Source organism: Centropristis striata, chromosome 4 (genome assembly GCF_030273125.1).
Source record: "Centropristis striata isolate RG_2023a ecotype Rhode Island chromosome 4, C.striata_1.0, whole genome shotgun sequence".
Lineage (NCBI taxonomy): Eukaryota > Metazoa > Chordata > Actinopteri > Perciformes > Serranidae > Centropristis > Centropristis striata.
The window spans coordinates 8,124,537-8,140,574 of record NC_081520.1 but is presented as its reverse complement, the minus strand read 5'-3'; the positions used below and the strand labels follow the sequence as shown (position 1 = coordinate 8,140,574).

Sequence of the window (16,038 nt, the reverse complement as noted above, 5' to 3'; positions counted from 1 at the left end):
TAAGCGGATAAAAAGGAGAACTATAATGTATGGCGGAATAGCACTTGGGAGCACTTCGACTCGGCGCAATAATATCATCACTCCTGAGGGGAGAAGATTCTTCAGGAGTGATGATATTACTGCGCCGAGTCGAAGTGCTCCCAAGTGCTATTCCGCCATACATTATAGTTCTCCTTTTTATCCGCTTAGAAAAGCGCCACGTTTTATTTTGTGTCGCCATACTTGGTCGTTTAACTACTCGTGTAACTGTATTTAAATAGGGAAAACGTGGAGGAGTTTGGTCGCTTCTCACTGTCCATCTGTTTGGATCCTAATGAATGAACTGGGCTAAGCTAAGTGCTAGCCAAGTGGTGCCGCGCGCCAGGGCGATTGAGTGCACGCATTGAGACGCAAGAGGTCTGTATCAACTCGTCTTACTTGACCGAATAACATGTTTTAATATGAAAAAACGGTGGAGTGTTTCTTTAAATGCTGGAGGGGGCCACAATTTTTCATGTTCACTACCACAGCGAATATAGGACCGTGCACTTAACCAGATATGTTGAAACTGCAATTTTAAATATGTTTACAATGCAGTAACTTAATATATTTCATGCTCAAATGCATGTATAACAGTATAAATAGGAATACAAAAGGTTTGAAGCAAATAAAAAATAACCACTAACTGTGATTTCTTTTTTTTTTCAGTGCAAGAACAGCAGACCAACATTAATTACAAGAAGTAATTTTGTGCATTTTTACACTGCACTTAATATTTCATGCTCAAATGCATGTAGTTGTACTGAGGGCCACTTCAAGTGAGGCTGCGGGCCGTATGCGGACCCCGGGCCTCCAGTTGCCCATCCCTGCACTACAACAATGTTTTATATGCGGGCTTCACTCTGTTTAACAACAGCCAGACTTCAGTGGTGGAAGATGGTGTTCCACTCTGTGTAATTCTGTTCCTCCCTGGTTTATTCTAAAAGTATAAACCATTATTGTAACAATGTGATCTTCCCATCAGTTCATAGTGTCATCAACTGTTCATAGTAGTGATGGGAATTTTGGCTCTTTTTAGTGATCCGGATCATTTGGCTCAGCTCACCAAGAAGAGCCGGCTCTTTCAGCTCCCAAATGGCTCTTCTTTTTTACCTCTTATGTAATTCAGCCAAATTTAGCGCTGTTTGGACTGATTTGTATTTGAACATATATATCACTTAAATTTCAATACATTGCTGTAGCCAATTGAATTTACAGTTGTAAAATCCCTTGTAACTCTCTAACTTGCTTGAAGAACCACTCTGCTACATAAAGCAGATAGAATGCCCATAAGATAAAAAATATAAAAATAGAATGCCCATAAAAATGCCCATAAAAACCTAAGCATAGAAATTAAAAAAGGACAGCTATTGACTTTTTTTTTATTTAAACACACACACCAAACAAAACAAGTAAAGTACTGAAAAAATGAAATACAGGAGAGCTTCACTTTACAAATTCTACACTGTGCTTTCATGTTGTCAAAATGCATCCAAATGGTACTGATTTTTCGACTTTCACTCATCTTTGCACCACACCTCCTGTCACGTATCAGCACTGCCACCCACGCCCCTTCCTGCTTGATCCTTGTCAATCTTCACATGATTGGTTCGCACAGCATGCATGTGACTCCCGTAGTCAGCATCCACAGTTACTTTTCCTCACGAGAAAAGTAAAAAAAAAAAAAAAGAAGAAGAAGAAGAATAACGGCTCACTGACGGATGTGAGCCTGCTCTTTGAACCGGCCCGTTCACGACCAACACATCACTAGATAATTGCCTCCATGTTGCCTTTTCCCTTACATTGAGTTGTGAAGTGTTTTTCATTTGGCTGGACTTGGTCTTTATAAAGATAATGAAGAAGTGACACAGAAAATACAAGTTTTCAAGCAGCACAAAGTTGAACCAGAGCTACAGCAAAAAAAACAACAACAGAGAGCTGGTAAACCTTCTACAGTAACGCTGTCATTTTGATTGCATGTGTAATGGGCAGCTTGCTAACATTGTTTACATGTCCCTGTTCCTACACTAATGCATTATAATACTTAGGCCTTTTGTATAAACCTTTGTATATTACCTTCTGAACAAATGGAGTTCATATAGTTTATAGTTCGTACTTTCTATAGACAAATGAACACTGCAGTGCATATATCCAATTCAATAATGTAATGTATGTCATAAAATCAAAGCCACATTATGCTTGTGATGATGCACAAGTAGAGACGTACATAAAAAGCCTGCATTCCAAACAATCAAACAATAACTTTTAGACTTCAGTCCAATGAAATCCTCCTATATCCTGTCATTGTTTCAACTCAATTCCTGGAATGACTCATCAAATATGAACTTCCATGACACCAGACTGGCTATAAACATTTTGGGGAGAAATTTCAGACATGTGAACAAATAAAAATAAGTGCAACAGGCAGAAGTGCAATAGTTTGATTTATGAACAGCTCGTGACCGTCTTGTGTGTAAAGATACTACGTGATGTTTAAAGGTATCATAAACTCACATTGTGATATTGGCCTGTTCATAAATAAGTCTAAAGTCAGTTTGTGCAGAGGTTCCTGACCACGAGATCACAGGATGTCAGAACAGGAAGTGAATCATCTGAGCCGAGTGTCGCTGAGTGTAACAGCTTATCTAATCCAGCATGGACTTTGGATACAAACCAAACTATGTCTGTCATTTAATGATTACTCAGCAGTAAATTTTACAAAACAACCTTAGGTATTCAGAAAGTTTTATGATAGTGGCAGTTACATCAAGTTTGAATAGATAACCAACATTAAAGGAAGTCATAAGAGAGCAAGAACGAATGCAAACATTTTAAAAAATGACCCATGACAAAAAGCGTATTATCTAAAATGTCTGCAGATATTTCAATGATGTTACTTAACTTAAAATAATAATAATAAATGCAAAACTTAGAATGTAGTACTTTTCCTTGTAAGAGAGCATTTTTTACACCATTATATTGTTTGATGTGACGTTAGTGGCCAGTAAAAGTTCCTCAGTCCACCGGTCAATGTGAGTTTAAAAGGTTTTATTAGAGAAGTTAAATGACCAGTCATGTGCCTCACAGGAGTGTGACTGGCAGTTACAGTAACATGATGCCAAAAAAAGACCCACACACTACAGTGATCAGTCAAGTTGAGAAAGACAATGAAGCAAATCTCACTTCTGCTTCAAAAACTTCTGCTATGGGAACACAACCCTCCTGAGTCCTTTCTGTTCCTTTAAATACAGCCTCAGTTGTTCCACATTGGACCACATACTGTATATGTATTCACCTACTGTATACACATACTGTGTGTTCCTGTTTCAGCCCTTATTTACACACACATGAAAATGATAGACATAATTAAACCGTACTAGAAAGCAGATAACAAGGACTGACTTAGCATAGGAAAGGTTTGGGACATTTAAAATCACAGACTGTACATGGTACGACACCCTCTGTCCTTAGACCCTCACAGCGGCCAGGGAAAAACTCCTCAAAAAACCCTTTTAGCAGGGGAAAAGAAGAAGAAACCTCAGGGAGAGACAGAGGAGGGATCCATCTCCCAGGACGGACAGACGTCGATAGATGTCGTTGTACAGGATCAACAGAGTAGAATAGAGTAGATAGAGGTTGAAGGAGAGGGAGGGAGGATAGATGGGAGGGTTGTCAGTAGTGATGGTGAGTGTAGAGTGGACCAGGAGAGGAGCATCTGGGGCCGAACCAGATCCACAGCAGTGAGACCAGCAGGAGTGATGCCGAGCAGGACCACAGCTCCACATCCTGTGAAAGAGAAAGCAAAGAAAAGTGGAGTACTCTGGCAAAATATAAGCTTGAGTCATGTATTATTGGGACATCAGAGAGAGAGAGAAGAAAAGAGGGGCCCGGTGTATCGTGTCCCCCGACATATTGGGCCTGTAGCGGCATAACTACACTGCAAAAAAAGAAAAGTTGGGTGAACTCAAAATTTCAAGGCAACAAACTTCGAGAAAATTTTAAGTTGGACAATTAAACTAAATATTTTAAGTTTTGTTTATGACTTTGCTCAACTCTGAATTCAGATTTTTGTCAACTCAACTGTAAATTGTGCTAACTTATAATTTTACATTGTAATAACTTTTAATCCTTACTTCTGCTAACTTCTGCAATGTGCTGAATTGGCACGATTGTAACGCCAGTTACGGCACTATGAAATGTCAGCTAATGTTGCGACCAAAATTTTGAGTGAGCATTGATACGCTAATGGCTACTCTTGTAGCTGTAACAAGCAGCGCCGTTAGCATCAGTTAGCCTCTAGCTTCCGCTAATGAATTTCACCGCTTTCCCGCATTTCACAACAAAGAAATAAGAGTTAGCAGAACTATTGTCCCTTGTTGTGAACCCCAACTTAAAGATATAAATAACAACAACTCACTAACTTGTTTTTGAGCATAAAACTGGCTTCCTTTGTTGTGCTAACTTGCATTATAGCCCTAAATGTCAAAGATGTATATTTCCAAGTTTTACAAACTTAAATCACTGTTTTAGGCCAAAAAAATACAAGTTGGCTTTTTGCAGTGTAGGGGCTGGTCTAAAGCCTCAGCCAGCCCTAACTATAGGCTTTGTCAAAGAGGAAAGTTTTAAGTTTACTCTTAAATAAAGAGAGGGTGTCTGCCTCCCGTACTGAGACTGGGAGATGATTCCACAGGAGAGGAGCTTGATAACTGAAGGCTCTGGCTCCCGATCTACTTTTAAGGACTTTGTGTTGGTTTTGGGCACTCGTGGCTTTAGAAAGCCCCCTTAGTTACACTTACACATGCATTTGTTTCTTTGTATCGTTTTTCTTGGCCAATTAAGACCAGAACTTCACAACAGGCTTGGTGAATGTAAGTCCAATATTCTCTTTCCTTTTAGCTCTGTTTTATTTCCACCAACACCTGAGAAAAATATGTCTTCAGCTGCTATAAATGCTGCACTGTGTTCACCAGTTAGTTTCTGCTTGTGCCTGTGTGCTGTCTGGAGCTGAGCAGGAAGAGCACAGCAGCTCTTGAGGCTGTACTGAGGTGCATTACCTGCTAAATATCAGCACGATAACATAGCCATTTTGAGCATGTTAGAATTTGGCCCCTTTTTCTACAAATGCATGGTGAATTATAAATACAATTTCATTTGAAAAAAGTGCATGCAATGATTCTTGAAACAAGCCTGAATTAATTTGGTTTGAATTATGAACTTCCCAGTTCCTTTTACTAAATCTTAAATACATCTGTCGTCTTTTTTCCCTTCAGATTTTGACATATAAGAAGTTTATTTCCTATTTTGATCTTGAACATGCAAAATGTAATTCTTGTCTTTGTCTTGACTAGGTGATAACCTCATGATAACCAATCAGTAACCAACCTCCTCTCTGTTTATTTACAACAAGCACCGGACACTCTGTGCACAGTTAGCGATGTCGTTAATTCACAATCACTATGTTTATGATCAGTGAGACTCTGTGCATAATTAGCCATGCTGCTTTCAGCTGTTGACGTTGTGCACAATTAGCGACGGCAAAAACCATGTCACCTCCGGAGTCTCTAAATCCCTCTTGGGGCTAACTTGTAACGGTAAACTTGGTCTTGATTTAAATGCGACTAGAATTTATCTTGGTACTGACTTTTATGCCAGAGATCTTTACAACCTGCTTATACATCATAAGTGTACAGAGACGTCATTATCTATATCTGTCTCAATCAACAATATCATCAGTCTCTGTATCTATATTTGGATAGAAGACCAATGGACGTGGTTTATTCCAGAATTCATGTTAAATCAGGAAAATGCTGTATTGTCTAATCCAATATAAATTGGTTAAGCAAGTTTTGTATTTCACATACTCATTATGCATGTTTCATTAACTTGTACATTATGATTTTCTATCAGGACGAACTAGCTATTTGATTATATTATGATGATTTTCTGATAGATAACACAGATTCTGTTACAAAAAGGAACACACAGGGTCACTGGATATCAGCTTTAATATCTTCAGTTGTTCAGAGCAGAAGCTTACAAAGTATCAATAAACTCTGTACAAAAATACTCTACAGTTAAAACCTCAACCCTCAAAAAGAAAAAGAAAAGAAACACCATCCTTTCAACAGTTTAAACAGTGTCTAAAATCTATAAACATATCTGACTGAAGTACCAAATAAATGCTCTAAAACTAAAGCCCTTGTGCAAACACTGAATATTAAATACAACCTCCAGCACTGTATATACATATATGTATGAGATCAATATTTGATCGTGTTTATGATCATGCTGGTGAAGCCCATTGCATTCACCAAGCAAACACACACACACACACACACACACACACACACACAGTTCACATGATTCAGTGCAAGAGTGCACGCAGGACAGACACATGTCTGTGGTTTTTATACAGCATTATTTCCAGTATTTTCATCATCTCAATGCAGCTGTTGCTTTTTATTTGTCCAGGTTGGGCCATCTCTATCTTGGACAATTATCACAATACACTCAGTACAGCCAGTATGTTAGTTTTGTGTGTTTGCATGCTAACATTTGCTGCACTGTACTGTAAAAACTGGAATTTAAGTCAGTGATGATGCTAGATGAAAAGTCAGACAATCACCAACAAGTTAATCCAATATTTCATCTGGGACCATAAATGTCTGAAAGATATTTCATGGCCATCCATCCAATATTTGTTGAGATATGCAGCTAGAGAGATTACAGGAACAAGTTCCAATAAAAGCTGCCCACAGTGAATGGAGGCGTCTTAGAAACAGATACAGTATCTCAAAGCCTTGGAATAATAAAAATCTGCATAGACAGACAGCAGTAAAGGCATTGAAATATAATGTAATATAATAATATAAATTTCCCTGAAAATTTCCCTTGAAATGTTGACTTTGTGTTGGAGTTAATGTTATTTTACCTCTCTAATAATAAGGAGTTGTAGCCTTGTATCAGCTGAAACCAGCAGCCTTCCTGTGCTGAAGATGAATCAGTGTCACATACAGATATAAACACATGTACATTCACAGAGAGCGTCCACAGCTTGTGGTTAGAAATGTAAAAACGGAGAATGGAGAAAAAGACACAAATGGAGATAATGTTGTTTCAATAGCAGCTAATGTGGCGTTAACGGCATTTACATGATATGACATGATATCTGAAGTGTGCTACCATTTTTCTTACATTTTAAGTTACATTCGCGTAAGAAAGAGCAGCTCTATTAATCACATGACCCTCTCCTAGTATCACTCTGGAAAGCTACATCCCTTCAGATGAGCTGACATATGATTATCAATACAGATACAGATCACATGTTAACACCAGGTGGAAATGGTTCCATTCAATGATGTTGTCAGTATTCACTCAAGCCAAGAGTCACATCCAGATACAGTTTCAGTTTTTAAAAAGTACCGTAGCACCCCTAGCTGCTGTATTTGGACATGTAAGGACAGTGTTCATGTAGAGCCTGATGGCAGTGATCTCTCAGACACAGATGCTGATCCCATGGCCTTCACCAGGAGCACAACAAGGATGAGACAGAAATAAAGAGTGGTAGGAAACAAGTGTGCACATACAGAGACAGGAGACATAGCCCAAGGTGAAACGTGGGATGGAAAGGAGACCGTGGAGATCAGAACAGGAACAGGCAGAGGTGGATCATTCGGCACCCAGAGGAGAGGAAATCACAGAGAGGAAAAAAGGAAGGGTGAAACTCAGAAACTCAAGACAGGATGTTGCTGCTAACTGTGAGAACACAGTTAAAATATGTGGAAGAAAATAGGAACAAAGCACAGAGGGAGCAGCAACTCCATCTATAGGTACAACAAAATGTGAGTAGAATTTTTTCTTCAATATACAAACTAGAAGTCACTTTAGAAAAAGCCATGTACATTACTTGATACTCAGCAAGGCAGCTTCATAATATTCACATTTCTTTACAAAATCGTATTTACAACATGTTCCAGCTGACTGATAGTATATTGAGTTATGGTTACACATCATGAATATAGATGTTTATCGTCTACATAAAATGTTGTCGACTCTCCTTTTGATGTTGGTGTAAATGTTGTTGTAGACTGGTCCACCCTGGATCATGAATAGATTCTCTCTCTATGATACATACTCAGTCTTCCAGTGTCCTGGGTGAGACAGCCGGCGGTTCAGTTTGGGGAGCTTCTCCAGCATGTCTGCCAGCTGGGTAAAAGTGGGACGTTCGTCCGGCTCAGAGGACCAGCATGCAGACAGGATCTCCTGTTGGGAGTGACAAAGGATTTTATAATTGTTACTTTTAAAGAGGGTAATGGTAAATGGACCTGCACTTATATATATATATATATATAAGCACTTTTCTAGTCGCTTTGCGACCACTCAAAGTGCTTTACACTACAGACTGAACTCATTTACCCACACATTCACATACTGGTGGCAGAGGCTATCCTAAACAGTGCCACCTCCCACCATTGGGAATCCATTCACACACCGATGAACGCAGCATCAGGAGCAATTTGGGGTTCAGTATAATGCTCAAGGATACTTCGACATGTAGGCTTGAACCTGTGGAAATCTCTGATCATTTCCTTAGTCTTTGAGGTGTTCAGTAGGAGATAGTTCTTGTGACTCCAGTCCCTGAAGGCTTTTATCAGATCCCTATATTCAGATTCCTGTCCATTCCTGATACACGCCACAATAGCAGTGTCATCCGAGTACTTCTGGATGTGGCAGGACTCAGAGTTGTATCTGAAGTCCGCTGTGTACAGTGTGAACAGGAATGGAGCCAGAACAGTGCCTTGTGGAGCCCCTGTGCTGCTCATTAATGTCCCAGAAACACAGTTCCCCAACCTGACATACTGTGGTCTTCCTGTCAGGTAATCTGTGATCCAGGAGATGAAGGAAAGATCCACTCCCATCTCTGTGAGCTTGTTTTTGAGTATGTTGTGTTGGATGGTGTTGAATGCACTTGAAAAATCAAAGAATGTGATTCTCACATAAGCACCAGTTTCCTCCAGATGAGCAAGGGCAGGGTGAAGCATGTAGAGGACAGCATCGTTCACTCAATCAGCTTTTCTGATTCTGCTGCTTTTACCTCATTCTAAGTCCTGCTAATTCTGATTGGTTAATGGACTGACATGTGATGGGGAACAAGGAAGTTGTGTTGTTGTGGTGGTGAAGCTGCCTGGAGCGTGGACAAGTATGTCTGACTCAATCCTGCTGTCTCATTTTATAAGAGACCGATCTAACCACCATACATCGAACCCTCATGTTACATTAGTAAGTCTGGTGTCTAAGTGTAATTCATTGTGATAATAAAATATTAACTTTTAAGAAACATATAACCAACACGTCTGCCAAATTTATGCATAAGAAATATAAAACATTGAGTCAATGTTGCTAAAATAATCCGTCACTTCTATCGAATTTGGCACCAATAGTGAGAAAATGTTTGTTTAGATAGTACACTTCGATTCATTAATTCTGAAATACTACAATGATTTTAGTCAGAGCATGCAGTACATGAGTTAATTCTAAATAATAAATAATTATAATAATAATTAGTTTTGAATTATATTGTTAAGTATGATCAGAAAATGAAACTATTCAAAAATACCTTTTCTCACAGAAAGACAAACCAAATCAATAGACTCTCTATCTCCAGGTGTCAGCAGTGATTGGTAAACTCATTTCCAGGTTTGATTCCTTCCTTCTTCCTTAATGGCTGGAGCATTAGCTGTGGTTTTCTACATCTTTGTAACTCACCGTGACCTCCTTGCCCAGGTTGGCATCTGCCAGCACCTTCTTAATGCCCTCGCTGCTGCCCATCAGCCAGATTTTAGCTTCCACAGGCTGGTTGGTGATTGGCCATTCTCCGACCTGCAGCTCATACCAGATTGTTCTGGAAATTAAACAACGCAAAAATTATATCAGGAAAATTGTGGTAACAGTGAAACCACCTTATACGCTCTGTCCAAGTCAACTGTGAAATAAATATGCAGAGTGTTGTATGAAGCTTATGGGATCAAAACCTTAAAAAGTGTTTTCATACAGTCGGGGCTAAAAGGTGTAAACATGTGTCGCTGTGTTCATGAGCTGACCTTATGAGGTTACACAAAATAATAACTGCTGCGCTAGCTTTCACCAGTAAACCTCCATCTGACTTTGAGGGAAACCATTTAAGTGGCTTCACTGTAGATTGTGTACTGTAGGATATACACAGCTGCCCATAAAGTTGGAATAAAATATTTTTGACCTCTTTCCATGAAATGGTTGTGACAATGTGATATATTATTGAGGGCTAAATCTTCTCAAAACTTTATGAACCAGTCTCTTCAAAACATATCACAATGAAAATGAAACCACAATTAACAGAAGATTGTTTCTGAAAACCAAATTATTCCAACTTGATGGGTGACCTTTGTAGTGTAAACTGAGCGTCTCTTGATTTTTATGCTGTTTAACCTTCTGGAGTCCATCTATTTACTGAAAATACACGTTTTATTTACAGTAATAACTTTATTTATATATGATATGTAGACAAGCTGAGAAAGCCAGCAAGCTTTCACAGTGTGCCATTTATGTTTCTAGACCATTTTTAAAATGTGAATTTTCTTTCTACAATGAAAACTATTACTATTTTTAATTTACATGAAAATAGACTGTTTTGTAGTTTTATTATTTATTATTATTTCTGCTGTTTTTGTGCGTATAAATGGTTAAAAAAAATGTATATTTCCACAGACACCTGTGTCTTTTGTTAGTATTTTGGGTTCCTGGCAGCTTTATACTTTGTTAATTAAAATAAAATGAAAAATCTGACTGATAGCCAAGTTTGTGTGGAGAAAAAGGAGCCATGCATGTGATGTAAGGACAGACTGAAAGATGCTAAACAGAGACAGAAATTAATGCATAGGAAGTTAACAAATTTCAACCAAAATCTCCTGGACTTCAGAGGTTTAAGTGTAACAAATTAATACCCAAATGCATAGACGTCAGCAGCGTTGGAGAAAGGCAGCCGGTCCTCATCTTCTGGGCTCATTTTTCGAACTATCTCTGGAGCCAGGTAGTAGATCCAGCCCCGAGGGATCCGCAACACATTCTTTCTTCTAAACACACAAACACACACAATACCAATGAAGACAGTGACCCTGGCTGACCAGAGCTAGACCTTTTAGACACATACAGATTGACTTGACTCCTACCTGCCTTCTTGTACCACTCCAGACATCCCAAACAGGCCAAAGTCTGTAATGACCACTTTGTTTTTGTCATAGAACACGTTTTTAGACTTCAGATCCTTGTGAATGATGCCTTTGGCATGCAGATAGCCCATCCCCTGTAAGAGTGGAAGATGAGATGTTGCTGTAAGTTTACATTTTCATTAACACTATTAAAAAGGGCTTGTGTAGCATTCCTAATCCAGACTTTCTTTATTGTTTTTTTCTTTCTTTACAAACAGTCAGGATCTCAGTTCTTACAAAAGACAATGGTTCCAAAACAAGCTTAAGATCCAGTTATTATGGACATATCAGCCCAGATGTAACCACCCACCCAACCACCCTGTTGTGTAGCATTCCTATGTTAGCTATGAAGTTTTTCCAAATAATACTTCTGACGTGGACAACCAAGTCAGAAACATTCCGATTCAACACATAGTGGCCTTAAGAAATGATTGGTTCTTTTAATTAAAAAAAACAAAAAAAACCTGCTCGGAAGGCTCTTTGGTCTTTATCTGACTATCTTCCTTCGGATTCTGACCAGTGATATTTCAACTTAAGTATTTGTCATGATGGCAGTATTTCCCATCTGTGTGAACTTGGAATTTTAGAGCCTGGGTGTTGAATACTTGTGCAGCCAGCATATCTCATTTATTTATTTGTTTGTTTATTATTTATTTTTCCATCAAAATATTTGCTCGACTATATAATACAAAACTAAATCTTGTGTATTGTTCGAAATTCAGACAAGTTTGAAAACTTTTAGGTTGGTTGGATCCTTTTACAAGATCAAATTTGTACAAAAAAAGGAAAGGGACGTCTGGAATGCCCTGCTTAGCATGCTGCCCCCGCGACCCGGCCCCGGATAAGTGGAGGAAAATGGATGGATGGATAGTTTGCAACAAAATAAACTTGATTATTTTATAAAGAGTCACTTATTAGAAAACATTTTTACTATAATTATCAGGTCTTTGGGTATTTTATTGCTCAGACTTTGTGTATCCTTCTTTCCTTAATGTATAAATCTCTACTCTTGTTTCTTTACTCAGCTGCTTCAATTTTAGCCATTTCTGTGGTGGTTTTCAGAGATATGAACACAGTTGAGATTTATTGGGATTTTTGTATCCAAACTCTCAAAAGCCAAAGAGCTAAAGTGAATAATGCAAATTACTAAGCCCTTCTTTTCTTTTGTTAATTTATTCAGCAACGGTCTGGTAACATCAATGTATACCTAAAGGTCAATTTGAGGAAAATGGTTCAATTCAATAAAGGTAAAGTCTGATCATGCAGTAAACACATCCAAAAATCCAAAGAATCCATACTGGTTTTTAAGAAATCCATTGTGAACAGAAAATTTAAGTTGCTTCCAAACTTTTGTCCTGTAGTGTACATCCATCTAATAATATCAGACTTTCATGAACATCAGGTTGTTTTTAATATTCATTTTCATAGATTATCAGAAATAATCATATATTTATACTGAAATAATAGTTTAGTCCACCTCCCACAGTTCAATGTTTGCTCACCTTTATGATTTCCTGTGCGATCTGCCTGGTTTTATTGATATCCAGCATGTGACCTCTTTCTCTTACAACAGAGTACAGAGTCACACCTTTACAGAAACTGCAGAGAAAACACATGCCAGGTTTTTAACAAAACTGATCTCACAAATCAACATGAACATTCAAAACAACATGGCACATCTGATGGCATAAAAAAAGTATTACCATAAATGTGCTTATGTTGAAAGTGTACTGGAATTGAGGGAACAAAAGCAGAATTGAGATCTGATGAGTCAGGCAGCTGTACCTGGTGATGATGGCGAGGTGGGGCGGAGCCATGCAGGCGCCCATAAACAGGACCACGTTTTCGTGCCTGGTCTGCCTGTAGTTCATCACCTCCTTCTTGAAGACCTTCAGGTGATCCTGGTTGTTTCCGTCAATCTCCAGAAGTCGAATGGCCACCTCACCATGCCAGCGACCCTTGTGTACCTTCCCCCAGCGACCCTGGACAATCACAGAGTTAAATGTGTCAGCTGCGTTGGACCCAAGTCGGGTTTGCAAACACTACACACATACGTAGTGTGTCTGTATTACAGCTGTATGTTTGTGTTTGTATTTGTATTTATTTATTTGCACCAAAGGAAAGGACAATTACAAAAAACAGAAATGAAACAAGAATAGTATGTGCGGGAGAGGTTAAAAAACCCTATATGGGCTTATAAAAAGCACCTCCCCAAGAAATATACAAAAAATAAATAAATAAATCAACAACAACAATGAGAGAAAGCAACAACAAATGACAAGAAAAAAGAAAGCAATACAAGAGCCATTTTATAGCACACACACACAAAAAGTCAGAAATAAAAACATGGGTGTGTGTAAACCACAAAATCCATTTTTATGCAGAAACTAAGTCAAGATATTGATTTTTTCACTAAAAATGAGAGAACTGTCCGCCATCTATCTATCTATCTATCTATCTATCTATCTATCTATCTATCTATCTATCTATCTATCTATCTATCTATCTATCTATCTATGATTGAAGTATATTAATATCGTAGACTGACAATATATGAATATATGAAGTTTCTTAAACAGAGGGGCAGATGGAGACAAATAATTAGAGAAGATGACTAATCTAACAAATTTCTTTTGTGTGATAAATAATTTCTGTAAATTAGAAGGAAGTGCTGGCCCAAACAATATTACAATAACTGAGATGTGGATAAACTATAACACAGTATATTTAAAGCATTCTGAGATAAAATGTAGGTGATGTTCACCTTGCCAATAAGGTCTCCCAGCTCCAGCTGCTCATACGGGATGTCCCACTCCTGCAGATAGACGCTGGTCTGGCTGACCTTACGAGAGAGGGGGCCCCTCCAGCGACCAACGGCCCCACGACGGCATATGGAAGAAGGAAGGTCCTCCAGCCCATCCTCATCACCTTCCTCAGTGGAAAAGCTCTTTGTTCTGCTGCTCTGGTCAGCTGCTTCCTCATTCTCAGGTGGGTAGTCTTCCTCTGGCTCCTGCTCCTGAAAAAACAGCAGAATAAGGGAAGTAAACATAAACATAAACTGTAAATAATCACTGTGAAATCTACAGTTATTTACTGTATTATTCACAATTCATCACCGTGTTTGATTTTTACAGTATAGTGCCGTATAATTTACAATAAAAATCGGTCCGTGTGACAATATTACAGTAGTTAAAACTTTACTGTAAGAAAAACACAGTAGAAAGTGTAGTACTGTGAATAGTAAAGTAGACTATTGTATTTTTCCATCTTTATCATAATTTTGATCAGAATCAGTCCAATACATATGCTGTTTAAATAATTAACTTAAAGTCAAGTTTTTCATTTAAAACACAGTATGAAAATCAATTGTAAAACAGTTATTGTGTATGTATGTATTGTATTAATATTATTTTCTTTAGTGAATTGTTTATAGAATTACTTGCAATTACTAGTTATTTTTTACAGTAAAGAAACCAGTATTGTAAATATAACTAAAATCACAGTGTTTAATTGTTTTTATTTTACAGTATAAAAAACAGTACTGTAAATAAAAATACAGTAGTTCTACTGTAAATAATAATTACAGTAAGTTACTTGTTAATTGCTGCCAATAAGTTACCGTAAAATCACTGTAAATTCTTTACAGTGTAGTTTATTCATAAAACTCAGTTCAAAGCACTATATAAAAATGGTCAAATCAACAACAAAAACAATGCAAGCAACAAAAGAAAAATAAATAAAGTTGATACAGTGGTTCATAATAAACTGTGCATCCAGAATATTTTTGTTTTATTCATTATTTCATATATTTTAAATGCATTATTATATTCGTCATGAGTTTATAGCAGTAAGGGATGTCATTTTGGCTGTCCAGAATACAGTTAGTTACTCCTCAAGACTTTGCTGCTTCATCTTGTTGGTAATATATATGCTCCACAGCAGTACATTGGCAGGTGCTGTAAACCACATATTTTACCTATGAATAACACAGGCAAATAACTCATTTATTTCACTTCTTGTTTTTGCTGCTGAAACTGACTGTACTCACCCCTCCTTGCTCTGCTGCTGTTAGCTGTGGGTCAGTGACAGCCACCTGTGACACTCTGATAAGAAAACCACAAAAGTCAGCAACTGACTACTACACTGCAAAAAAAAGCAAACTTGTATTTTTTGGCCTGAAACAGTGATTTAAGTTGGTAAAACTTGGAAATATCAATTATTGATATTTAGGGCAATAATGTAAGTTAGCACAACAAAGGAAGCCAGTTGTATGCTCATAAACAAGTTGGTGAGTTGTTGTTACTTATATCTTTAAGTTGGGGTTCAAAACAAGGGACAATAGTTCTGCTAACTCTTATTTCGTTGTTGTGAAATGCGGAAAGCCAACTTTCCGAGTTGCACTTGAAGTCTCACTGTGGCTGTGCTGCCTCCAGCTGGAGTCCACACAAAAATGCCAAAAATCAGAATTCAGAGTTGAGCAAACTCAAAAGCAAAACTTAAAATATTTAGTTTAATTGTCTAACTTAAAATTTTATCAAAGTTTGTTGCCTTGAAATTTTGAGTTCACCCAACATTTCTTTTTTTGCAGTGTAACTGACAAATCACATATGTATATATTGACCAATTTCTGTTTTTTTACCATCAATAATACACACACTGATGAGGATATTTGATAAAATGTGTGACTGAGATGTGTAGTTAGTATGAAATGTCAGTGTTGGTGCCCTCTGTGGGAGACACAAAGTAACAGAAACACTGTTTTACACCCTCACACATT

At 37.8% G+C, this 16,038-nt stretch overlaps 1 protein-coding gene across 2 annotated transcripts in view; it reads right to left on the bottom strand.

Moving 5' to 3' along the window:
* Positions 1-6,005: 6,005 nt before the first annotated feature.
* LOC131969827 (kinase suppressor of Ras 1-like) overlaps positions 6,006-16,038 on the bottom strand; it is a 38,573-nt gene continuing 28,540 nt past the window's right edge. The window contains exons 11-19 of one of the 2 annotated variants that reach the window (XM_059331047.1): positions 15,310-15,364; positions 14,026-14,277; positions 13,047-13,243; positions 12,764-12,860; positions 11,223-11,356; positions 10,998-11,126; positions 9,784-9,919; positions 8,153-8,280; positions 6,006-7,538 (exon numbers count right to left, since the gene is read on the bottom strand). In XM_059331047.1, coding sequence (XP_059187030.1) covers positions 7,451-7,538; positions 8,153-8,280; positions 9,784-9,919; positions 10,998-11,126; positions 11,223-11,356; positions 12,764-12,860; positions 13,047-13,243; positions 14,026-14,277; positions 15,310-15,364 — 1,216 coding nt within the window. In that variant the 3' untranslated portion in view covers positions 6,006-7,450. Of the gene's footprint in view, positions 8,281-9,783; positions 9,920-10,997; positions 11,127-11,222; positions 11,357-12,763; positions 12,861-13,046; positions 13,244-14,025; positions 14,278-15,309; positions 15,365-16,038 lie in introns of both variants that reach the window. The other variant, XM_059331048.1, reaches the window with a different exon arrangement.